This window comes from Ornithorhynchus anatinus, chromosome X4, assembly GCF_004115215.2.
Source record: "Ornithorhynchus anatinus isolate Pmale09 chromosome X4, mOrnAna1.pri.v4, whole genome shotgun sequence".
Classification (NCBI taxonomy): domain Eukaryota; kingdom Metazoa; phylum Chordata; class Mammalia; order Monotremata; family Ornithorhynchidae; genus Ornithorhynchus; species Ornithorhynchus anatinus.
In genome coordinates, this window is record NC_041752.1 from 3,322,501 (window position 1) to 3,334,799 (window position 12,299).

General features: G+C 48.9%; 1 protein-coding gene across 1 annotated transcript; it reads right to left on the bottom strand.

Moving 5' to 3' along the window:
• Nucleotides 1-1,836: 1,836 nt before the first annotated feature.
• LOC114807790 (vomeronasal type-2 receptor 26-like) lies at nucleotides 1,837-11,928 on the bottom strand. Its single transcript, XM_029054183.2, has 7 exons — nucleotides 11,903-11,928; nucleotides 10,504-10,629; nucleotides 9,674-9,965; nucleotides 5,716-6,531; nucleotides 4,657-4,884; nucleotides 3,775-3,898; nucleotides 1,837-2,821 (listed from the first exon to the last, which is right to left on the bottom strand). Exons 1-7 carry the CDS (start codon nucleotides 11,926-11,928, stop codon nucleotides 1,902-1,904), a joined length of 2,532 nt encoding a protein of 843 aa, XP_028910016.1. The 3' UTR covers nucleotides 1,837-1,901.
• Between the last annotated feature and the right edge of the window lie 371 nt (nucleotides 11,929-12,299).

Sequence of the window (12,299 nt, forward strand, 5' to 3'; positions counted from 1 at the left end):
TAAATAGTTCTTTTCCTTTCCAGGGTGCTTGATCCAGACCATGAGAAGGCTTGTGTCTCCAAGACAGACTCTGACTTGATGTGGGTGGAGAATAGTAGGTAGGGAGAATTTAGGCTAAAGTATCACCACACCCATTTTCTAACCCCCAAAAAGGACTGGACTCGCTCTGTTTTCCAGTAACAGGGGCTCAGTTCATTCATTCATGCATTCATTTAATAGTATTTATTGAGCGCTTACTATGTGCAGAGCACTGTAGTAAGCACTTGGAATGTACAATTCTGCAACAGTTAGAGACAATCCCTGCCCATTGACGGGTTTACAGTCTAATCGGGGGAGACAGACAAACAAAAACAATAGCAATAAATAGAATCAAGGGGATGTACATCTCATTAACAAAATAAATAGGGTAACAAAAGTATATACAAATGAGCGGACGAGCACATTACTGGGGGGAGGGGAAGGAAGAGGGGGAGGAGCAGAGGGAAAGGGGGGGAAAAGGGGGCTTAGCTGAGGGGAGGTGAAGGGAGGGGCAGAGAGGCAGCAGAGGGAGCAGAGGGAAAAGGGGAAGCTCAGTTTGGGAAGGCCTCTTGGAGGAGGTGAGCTCTCAGTAGAGCTTTGAAGAGGGGAAGAGAATTAGTTTGGCGGAGGTGAGGAGGGCGGGCATTCCAGGACAGCGTGAGGACGTGGGCCAGGGGTCGACGGCGGGATAGGCGAGAACGGGGGCCGCTGAGGAGGTGGGCGGCAGAGGAGCGGAGCCTACGGGGTGGGCAGTAGAAAGAGAGAAGGGAGGAGAGGTAGGAAGGGGGCAAGGTGATGGAGAGCCTTGAAGCCAAGAGTGAGAAGTTTTTGTCTCATGCGGAGGTTGATAGGCAACCACTGGAGGTTTTTAAGAAGAGGAGTGACAGGCCCAGAGCGTTTCTGCGGGAAGATGAGCCGGGCAGTGGAATGGAGAATAAACTGGAGCGGGGAGAGACAGGAGGAAGGGAGATCAGAGAGAAGGCTGACACAATAATCCAGCCGCGATATTATGAGAGCCTGTACCAGTAAAACAGTCGCCAGGAGTCCAACCAAGCGGCTTCCTTCCCCAGGAAGGAAGACGTGAGAGGCAGACAGGTCACCTAGCAGGATAGAGATAGGGTCTACGACCTTGCTTCTCTCTAGTTCTGATTCTGCAGATACAGCTAGTAATGCCAGATTAGTAGAAGAGAAGAGAGGGAACTTCAGTGGTTTTCAAACAGTTTATTGATTATCTTGATTTACCATCTCCATCATTGTTTTGATGCCGTTGTTGCTATCATATTATATTTGCTTTCAGCATGTATGGAAATGCTTATACTTTGCAGAATACTCTACCAGCCTCTTGGGGACATACAATAGCACATAAAGTTATATTCTCTACGTTTTAAGAGTTTACAATAGGAAGAGAACAGGAAGCCACTGATCGCCAAACAAGCAACTGTTAATCAGGTTGGGCACAGTCCATGGCGCATATGGGCTCACAGTCTTAACTCTCTTTTTACAAACGAGATAAATGAGACACAGAGAAGTTAACAGCAAACAAATGGAAAACACGGGATTAGGACCCAGGTCCTTTTAACTCCCAGGCCTGTATTAGGCAATACTGCTGCTCTTGATACCGTTGACTTTTTCCCACTTGAAACCACTCACACCCCTCTGACAGGGCCAGTTAAAACGCCTACATCTATCCCTAATACGACTGCAAACCAGAAATGGACTGTGAAGATAAGGTGGTGGAATACATTCTCACAATGGAAGTCCTGCCTTCTTTGTGGGTAGAGATAAATTAACTGTGCTTTGTCTTCCTCCTAGGATGGAATGATTTCTGAAGTGTGTTAGCAAAAAGAATGGGGTAGATGGCATCTACATGTTTGGGACCAATGTCAAGGGGATTTGATGTTGGAATTGAGTTTCCTCAGTAACTGGTCTCGGTTGTTCCTGTCCGGCCTCAGCAAGATCACATAGACCTTGGGCCCAAAGATACAACCCAGGAGTCCAGCGCTGGAGGCCAAGATGGAGAAGATCTCCACGGCCACCATGGCCTTGCCTTTGGTGCTCAGGTAGGTGGGCAGGAAGGAGATCCAGGCGCTGCAGAACACCAGCATGCTGAACGTGATGAACTTGGCCTCGTTGAACGTGTCGGGAAGATTCCGGGCCAGAAAGGCCACCGTGAAGCTGACCAGGGCCAGGAAGGCCAGGTAGCCCAGGACACAGTAGAAGGCGGTGACGGAGCCCTCGTTGCACTCAAGAACGATGTGGCCAAATTCAGCCTGTGTGTTGGAGTCAGGAAAAGGGGGAGCAGTTCCCAGCCAGATCCCACAGATGGTCACTTGGATAAGGGAGCAGATGAGGACGACACAGTTAGACATGCGGGGACCCATCCATCCCCGGAACCTGCTCCCCGGCTTGGAGACCCGGAAGGCCAGGACCACTGTGATGGTCTTGGCCAGCACCGAAGCCACGGCCACGGAGAATATGATGCCAAAGGCAACCTGTCGGAGGAGGCAGGATGCTGTGCTGGGGCGGCCGATGAAGACGAGGGAGCAAAGGAAGGAGAGCATGAGGGAGACGAGGAGGATGTAGCTAAGACCACGGTTATTGGCTCTGACGATGGGTGTGTCCCGGTGCTTAATAAAGATCCCCAGGGTCAGGGCTGAGATCCAGAAGAAGGAAAGAGCCATGCAAACGAATGCAACTCCCAGTGGCTCTTGGTAAGAGAGAAAAATGATGACTTTGGGAAGGCAGCGATTTTTCTCCTGGTTTGGATACTCATCTTCAAGACATCTCATGCATTGGGTCGCATCTGTAAGCAGAAATCCCATCTATCAAAATTCGTCTTTCCCATCCCCTGCACCAATTCTATCTCAAGGAACCTAAAGACGGAGCTAATACCATAAATTCCTTTCAGAGAGGTGTGGGGACCTGTTCCTTATGCCTGCCAGATACCGGGTGATCCGGGGTGTTGCTGGAGCGGTTGCATGGGGCTGTTGCTTAGGTGCTAAGTGGCCAAAGTTTTCATTTAGAGTGAAGGGACCAAATGTTTTCCTGGCCGTGTGTAGCAGAGAGGAGGGGAAGTGAAAGAAGGCCAGACAACCCTTGAAGAGACAAAGAATTGAAAGGATTCCTGGTTGGGGAGTCTTTCTACCTTGTTCAATCACTTTAAGTTCTTTTGGGAATTTCCAAGGTCCTAATAATTACGATGGTATTTGTTAAGTGATTACTATGTGTCACACTCTGTTCTAGTTAGTTGGGACACCAGGCCATGTCCCACACGGGGCTCACAGTCGTCATCTACATTCTACAGATGAGGTAATCGAGGCACAGAGAAGTTAAGTGGCTTGCCCAAGGTCATCCAGCAGACAAGCGGCGGAGCCGGGATTAGGACCCAGGTCCTTCTGACTAATAGAAAAATAGAATCAAAGAGACTGAAAATACAACCTCAAAACTCAAAGGTTATAAACAATGGCTTTGCCTCACTGTTGGCCAGTGAAGCCAGGTGGCCTCTACTGCCAAATCCGCTGCCCCCCTGGAGTTGGCAGGAACCAAGTAGCTACCCCCTTTTCAAGACAGAAGTAGAATTCGAAGCAATACGGACCAAACTGAAAGGAGGTCACCCCCAAAGATCATGGTACTCCAAAGGGACAGGCCCAAGAGAGTGCAATAAGGGACAAAAAGCAAACGAGTCATTATCTCTTTCTGCTCTGGACAAATGATCTGCCACTGCCTCCCATCCTACCCAGCTGGTCTTCTGCCTACCGGTCTGGTTGGAGATCTCGTCCTCTGGGCACCGGGAACAATCGTAGCAGCAGACAGCCTTACCCTCACGAGCTGTTTTCCTATGTCCAGGGCTGCAGCTTTCGCTGCACAGGGAGCGGGGGGTCTGAGCATTCAGATGGAGAAGAAGAATATAGAAAGAGAGCGGGTGTAAGCAATAGGAAGAGAAAGGAATACCGAGAAATTTTAGACACTGGCTTTAAGGCACCACCCGGTCACTTCTCCAGCAATAAGATAGCAAAAGCAATTTACACTTCAGTAATAATAATAACTAATAATGCTAGTGCCTGTTAAGCACTTGAAGCAGCGTGGCTTAGTGGGAAGAGAACAGGTTTGGGAGTCAGAGGACGTGGGTTCTAATCCCGGTTCTGCCACTTGTCTGCTGGGTGACCTTGGGCAAGCCAGTAACTTCTCTGTGCCTCAGTTACCTCATCTGTAAAATGGGGATTAAGACCGTGAGCCCCACGTGGGACAACCTGATTACTTTGTATTTTTACCCCGGCGCTTAGAACAGTGCTTGGCACATAGTAAGCACTTAACAAATACCACTATTATTATTAAAGACTTACTAGGTGCTAAGCGTTGTTCTAAACGCTGGGGTAGATACAAGTTAATCAGGTTGGACACAGTGCCTGTCCCACATGGGGCTCACAGTCTTAATCCCCTTTTTCAAATGAGGTAACTGTTGCCCAGAGAAGTTAAATGACCTGTCCAGGGTTACATAGCAGACATGTGGTGGAGCCGGGATTAGAATCCAGATGTTTTTGAATCCCAGGCCCGTGCTCTATACACTAAGCCACGCTGCTTCTCCTCATATAACATCACATAAAATAAGCCAGCACTTAACCTTGTCAACCCCTTCACCTGATTGAATTCTCTGTCCCACACAATGGCCTCCTCGTTGATGGTCAAGTCGTTCCCCAGAAAAGACTGAGGGTTAAATTCTCCCACCTTAACCCTGGTGAAATTTTCAAATCCGACCTGGATAAAATTCAGGATATCATAGCTCACGACTGAAGGGTTGTTTCGGTCAAAGTTCCACTCGCCTCCAGCAGTAATTTTGAGCTTGGGTCGCCTTAGGAAGGAGTAGAGCTGCAGGGAGAAAGATCATACTGCCATGGGGTGGGAATGGACAGATTCCAATTCTGTCCCGTTATTGATTGGGGTCAATCCCCCCTCACACACACACCACCCTCCCCAACCCTCGGGTGGGGGGGGGGGCACACTCCTCTCAGGGACAAAGAGGAGTGGAGACTCTCACCCCAGTGATTTACCTTTTACACGTCCTAGGGGTTGAACCCTAGCTTTCAGGATCCTCCGTGGAGATGTGACTGCTGATTCAGCCACTCACAAAGGATAGGGTTAGCGATAGACGTGAAGTGGAGCAAGGTGACTGAGAATTAATAGCTATGGTATTTGTTAAGCGCTTACTAGGTGCCCAGCACTATACTAAGCGTTGGGGTGGATACACGCAAATTGGGTTGGACACATTCCGTCCAATATGGGGCTCAGAGTCTCGATCCTCCATTTTACAGATGTGGTAACTGAGGCCCAGAGAAGTGAAGTGACTTGCCCAAGGTCACACAGCAGGCAAGTGGCGGAGCCGGGAATAGAAACCATGACTTCCGAACTCCCAGGCCCATGCTGTATCCACTAAGCCACGTTGCTTCTCAATAGCAAAGTGGCATCCATTTCCTCAGGCCAAAAAGGTTACCTTCTCCAAATGTCCACGCCACAAATTAGCTGCTCCAATCCCACCTACACTTCCATAATTGGGGCACACGAGGGGAGAGAGGATACAGCCTTTCATATCAACGATGGAAAGTTCTGAAGATCTTAAGGGAAGTTCTGCGCCAGGAAGCTCTGCACATAGTAAGCGCTCAATAAATACTATTGAATGAATGAATGAAAGGAGGAATTTACCTGCCTCGGAGGAAATATCACAGCGTCTCCTGTCTCAGACACCTCCGCTTCTGTCCTGGACAAGAGCATTTCATGGAGTACCCGAGCCACTGCATACACAGCACTGTACAGAGTGTACTTCAGTCCCGACAACTGCAAATCCAGATCAAATTGTGGGAGTCTGTCAAAGCTCTCATTTCCCATGCATACTCCTGTCCTTTTTCTTCCCATTTGTCGGAGTGACAAGAAACAGCCTTGTTCAGCCTCCCAGAATTGCTGAAGAAAAACATCATTGGGATATTTAGAAGGGCTTGCTTCCCGGACAAAATCTTCAAAACCAGTAATCTCGTCTGTGTGGATGGAAAATGACAAGGAACCGCAGAAAGAATTTTGATACGTGTTATAAGCGTTGGAGACGGAGATGTCCCAGTGGGCTGTGGTGATCCACACCTTCCCCCAAATCTCAGCCCAACCGATGACCCATTTAAACATGATGAGCGAATCGATATCACCATGGACAATGACCACGTTGACCAATATGGTATTCATTTTGTGATGGAATAGGCGGGCCTCCCATGTGCCGTAGTATTTAGTTTCTGGAATCTGTTCTGTAAAGGCCACACAGACTCCGTGTCTGTCCATCTCTCCCATCAGGTCCCGGGCGAAAGTTTCACCTTGAACATTATTGGAGATAACGAGGCTGACCCAGGTCCAGCCAAAATGCACCAACAGTCGGACTATTCCCCGCTGCTGAGCGGTGTCCCTGGGGGCCATCTGGTAGAGAGAGGGGAACTGCCCCGAATCCCTCAGGGTACCGTCAAAGGGGCCATAGGTGATCTGGATAGGGGAAAACACGACTCAGAAAAGTGGAAACATTAGGATTCAGAGAAACAAAAAGGAATTGGGGGCAGTATTTGAAGGAAACCATTTTAACGTGTCAAGTCCTCAGAGCTAATTTCCTTGGATATAAAATGATTTGGAAATTGGAGCAGAGAGAAGAAAAGGTGGAGAAAAAGAAAGATGCAACACAGAGATAGTGGAAACGACGTTAGTTTGAGAACCATGGGGTAGGAATCTCTAGCCGATTCTCTAGGGTGGCCTGGGACCACCTCAAGGGCAGAACCTTGGTGGTTCTGGGATTCCGGGTTCCCTATAAGTCCCCCATAAGAGAAAGCTTGGCTTCACAAAATCAGGGGTCACATCCTGCAAAAGCCAAGGGCACTATGGAAAGGAATAAGACTGAAAAGTGGTCTTGAAAGGGATCAAAAATCAGCCTCTGCTACAAAGGATTCCAGTCCGGGGACAATCTTGCATTTTAATCGGCATTTTCGTTACAGCTCTTCAAACCGGTGTACGTGTAACGTTTCATGCTGAGGCTTGATTGCCCTCTGCTCAGTCCCTTTCCCGTTTTATTTAGCTCCTTTAAAATATCCATTTTACTCATTTCATAAATGAAAACGATCAATCAAACAGTGGTATTTACTGAGCGCTTACTGGGTGCCGAATACTGTAAAAAGCGTTCGAAAGTAAGAGAGATACTAGTTTGCGGTTAAGAGTGGCGAAGCTCCTGGAGATTTAGCGGAATCCCTCCATTTAATCTGGATTTTCTTTTACAGCCTGTGTCGTGGAAGGATCGAGGTATTGGAGTCTCTGCCTCTGGAGAAGCAGTTTGACATAGTGGATAGTGCACGGGCCTGGGAGTCAGAAGGCCTTGGGTTCTAATTCCCACTCTGCCGCTTGTCTGCTATGTGACTTCGGGCAAGTTACTTCACTTCTTTGTGCCTCAGTTACCTCATCTGTAAAATGGAGATGAAGACTGTGAGCCCCATCTGGGGCAGGGCTTGTCCAACTCAATTTGTTTGTATCTATCTCAGCGCTTAGTACTGTGCCTGGTCCATAGTAAGCTCTTAACAAATACCATTACTATTATCAGTAATATCATCGTCGTAATAATAATAATAATACTAATAATCGCCTTGCCTCCTCCCCTTGCTCCTCTGCCAGTCTTGCAGATTGGGCAGCAGAATTTCCACCTACCTTGGGTCTCCCCACGGTGCAGCATCCCCATCCAGACAAGCAGAGGAAGCAGCGTGGGCTAGTAGAAAGAGCCCAGGCCTGGAAGTCACAAGACCCGAGTTCATCCATTCATTCCTTCAATCGTATTTATTGAGCGCCTTCCGTGTGCAGAACACTGTATTAAGCGCTTGAGAGAGTACACTACAATAAACAGAAACATTACCTGACCGCAAGGATCTTAAAGTCTAGAGGGGGAAAGACAGGCATTAATATAAATAAATTACAGCTCCGTGCTGTAAATTACAATAAGTGCTGTGAGACTTGCGGGGCAGGGGGGACAAAGAGAGCAAGTCAGGGCGACGCAGAAGGGAGTGGGAGAAGAGGGAAGAGGGGGCTTAGTCAGGGAAGGCCTCCTGGAGGAGATGTGCCTTCAATAAGGCTTTGATGCGGGTGAGATAATTGTCTGTCGGATTTGAGTAGGGAAAGCTTTCCAGGCCAGAGGCAGGACGTGGGCGAGGGGTCGGGGGGCGAGATAGGCGAGATCGAGGCATGGTGTGAAGGTTAACATTAGAGGAGCGAAGTGTGCGGTCTGGGTTGTGGTGTTATTAAGTGGTATTAAGCACTTACCATGGGTCAGGCCGTGTGCCAACCCTGGGGTAGATACGAGATAATCAGGTTAGACACAGTCCATTTTCCACGTGGGTTTCATAGTCTTAATTCCACTTTTCAGATGAAGTAACTGAGGCACAGAGAAGTTAAGTGACTTGGCCAAGACCCTTCAGTAGGCAAGTGGAGGAGGCAGGATCAGAACCTAGGTCCTCGGACTCCTTGGCCCGTGCTCTTTCCATTAAGCCACGCTGATTTTCACCGCGATATTTTTCAGTGCCTCCGTTTCCACAACTATAAAAAGGAGAAATCAATACTGTTCTCCCTCCTGGTGTAGGCTGTGAGCCCCATAAAGGAAAGGGGATGTGAACGACCTCATTGTCTTTCATCTACCATAGCATTTAGAACAGTGCTTGAAACGCACTAAGTGCTTAATCTATATCATAAAGAATGCAAGGAGAAAGTTTTCACAGAAGTATTAATCGACCTATATAATAATGTTGGTATTTGTTAAGCGCTTACTATGTGCAGAGCACTGTTCTAAGCGCTGGGGTAGACATAGGGAAATCAGGTTGTCCCACATGGGGCTCACAGTCTAAATCCCCATTTTACAGATGAGGTAACTGAGGCCCAGAGAAGTTAAGTGACTTGCCCAAAGTCACACAGCTGACAAGTGGCAGAGCTGGGATTCGAATTCATGACCTCTGACTCCAAAGCCCGTGCTCTTTCCACTGAGCCACGCTGCTTCTCACCCTATATCTGACCTATATCTCATTCCGAAGTGTCGCTCAAACGTTGATGCATCTTTATAGGCAAATGAAGAGGGTAAGTGTGACTTTGACAACTTAAAGTTTTACAACGCAAAATGCCCTGCTCACTTCCAAATCCTCTGGAAAAAAAAATTAGTTTTCAGTTTCCTCATTATCGTTCTTCTGCAAATGCACCTGTTTCTTTTTGACGCATTTCACACCAGATATCTCTTACCCTCCTATGTCAGCAGCCCCGTGTGTCCCAGTTCAGACCTAAACCTCTACCCTTTCCTCCCTCCTTTCCCAGCTGTGCACAGGGAGGGTCCCGGGCCGAGGGGGAAAGATTTGATTTTACTCATAATTTTGAACCTGGGGCACATTCTGGTCTCGCGCCCGTCACTCGGAGGTTTCTAAATCTGTCTCTCGGCAGATGGGACAGAGGAAGGACTTGACAACGCATTTCGAAGAACCTGTAGACTGTTTTGGCGTGCGGAAAGAGTCTTAGTTATAAGTGAAGAAGGGGAAAGCTGAGATAAATGTTAACGCAACTTCTCCTTCTCCAGCCCGTCTTTTAGGACAGGGATTAAGGCTGAGCTGAAATTCCTTACCTGGGGGAATTTATGGAATCCTAGGACGTTGGCCATGGCAATGGACAAGGTTGACTTGATTCCCCCGATGACGGCCACCAGCTTGCCCCTTTCCTCGCAGCTGTAATTGGGCACTGTCCTCCCTGGGCCCGAGAGCAGCATCAGAGACTGCTCCACGGCCAGCCTCTCCCGGAATAAGGTATCATAGAGGTGGAATCCCAGGGAAAAGTTGGGCAGGAGGCTGGGGTCCTTGTTGATCTGTTCCACGGCAAACACCAGGGCCAGGACGTGTTGATTGTGTTTGGGGACACGGCTGCAAGGAGAGGGGGAGAAATGTCTAATGTCTCACAGCTCTGCTACATGTACGAGGGATTAGGAATTTATGGGGATGCAGGGTACTGAGAGGGCATTTGGGGTGACAGCGGGGGCTGGAGATGTCGGAGGTCGGGAGTTTGGGGATGGGGCGTTTTTGAACATTAAGCAGAAGCAGCCTGTCCACGGGGAAGAAGGGAAGGGAGGGGAATTTTCTGCATCGCTGGACAACCGAGGTGGGCGCCTGAGAATATGCTGGGCTATGCCAGCTCCCGGCTGCCGCCTGCGATTAGGTGGAGCAACGGCGGTTCAGAGCAGGGAGGGAACGGCAGGGACAGAGCATTAAATGGGCTGGAGAAATCCCCGCACCGAAGTCGCTCAGGTTTTTCTGTCTCTCGAACAGGGAGACGTTACATTCGCATCTCCCCGACCGGCTGGGAAACGCTCCTAAGGCAGGCTGAGACCTAGAGGTGAGATGTAACCCTGGCTTCAGTGACCTTAACTGAACACACAATAGATCCAGATAAACGGACACTTACGCAAACCCTTTATCGAACCAAAAAGGATGTTTCTTAAACGACGGGAGATTTCCCTCAAACACATTCAGAGCTAAGAGCCCTCCAATCACCAGGTCCCCGTCTTTGTAGTAGCCCCGGGAATAGTCCCTGCGTAAAGAGCATTGACTCCCGGAACCAGAGACCAAAGGCATCAGAAGCCACAACCACAGCAGCCGCCGCCGCAGCATCAGAATCGCCTTTCCCGGCCTCAAGAGCGCTAGTCCCGAGTCTCTCCTGAGCTGAGGACGAGGTTTCATCCCAGCCAGTGGCCAGCTTGGGTCCCAGACAGAAGGGTTCCTCTCTGGAAGCCCTAATTTCCCGTTGGGGGCAGACCCACGGATTCGAAAATCCGAATGCTGTTCTGCCCCATCTCAGAATGGTGCGGGGGATATTTAAAGTCTCAGAGGTTCAGAATTACTTTGTTATTGACAGGGTGGAGAGTGTTCTCCTCCCCCCCACCCCGCCCATTTTGTTGCCTCATCTCTAGCAGAGACTTCACAGTCCCTGAAGCCAGAACCACTCTGGGGACAGTCCCAAATGAGGCCTGCACCTGTGCCTCTGCTTCTAATTCTGGCTGCTGAAAGACTAAATATCTTCTGACTCTTTCCTTTTCTTCCCCTTAAGATCCAGTCCAGTGACTTCCAGGTGAGCAGGCATAGGACCAGGACTGACCTTGTCCCGAGTCATGATACAGGGAATTTGTGTGACCCTTGTATAGATCTCAGTTTGGCCCAGATCGCTCGAGTACCTGGGGGAAGGGGGAAAAAGGGCTGGCACTCCCGGTGACTTCTAATCCTCCCATCCTTTCTCTTTGAGTTCCTCCGCCTTCCAACACAGTAAAGACGTTTCCAGCCTCTCCCTCCTTGGACTGTCCCTAGAATCAGACAAACATTTCACACCGGGAGAATCACCCAGGAAAGTATTAAACCGAAAGAGCGGAGGAAAGGATGAAACCTCAAACTGATGTGAAAAACAAACTGATTATCTGTGGCTGGGTCCTTAGTTTGGGAGTTCCTTAGTCCTAAATTCCTCTAGTTGGAGGCCTGGGACTGCTCAGAAGGATGAGGCCCCGCCCCCATGCCCCTCATTTCCAACTCCTCCCAATCCCTGAAATTGTCAAATTGCCGGCCCCTGCCCCCACCATCTCCACCCCCTCGTTCACCGGGAAACCTAACTCCTGCCAACGAAGCAGGACAGCAGCTCACCAAGCAGATAAGATGTCAACAATCACCCATTACAAACAACAACTTGATAACCTTGGCCCATTCACTCTGGACAGCCTCTCCATTGATTTGCTAATCACAGTTTAGGACTTGTGGATTCCCCCCATTTGGAAGCTACGGAGTTCCCATCTAGTAGAAGAATCTGCTTTGGCCTCTACTCATCGATGGTTGCAGTTCCGGGCATGGTTTAGTGGAAAGAACACGGGGTTGGGAGTCAGAGGTCGTGGGTTCTAATCCCGGCTACGCCACTTGTCAGCTGTGTGACTTTGGGCAAGTCACTTAATTTATCTGTGCCTCAGTGATCTAATCTGTAAAAATAGGGATTAAGACCGTGAGCCCCATGTGGGACAACCTGGTAAACTTGTCTCCAGCGCTTAGAACAGTGCTTGGCACATAGTCATCACCCCTCCTCATTCTCCTTAATAATAGTGATAATAATTGTGGTATTTGTTAAAGAATGTTTAACAAATTTGTTAAACAATCCATAGATATAAAGTAATTGGGTTGGACACAGTCCCTGTCCCACATAGGGCTCACAGTCTTAATCCCCGCTTT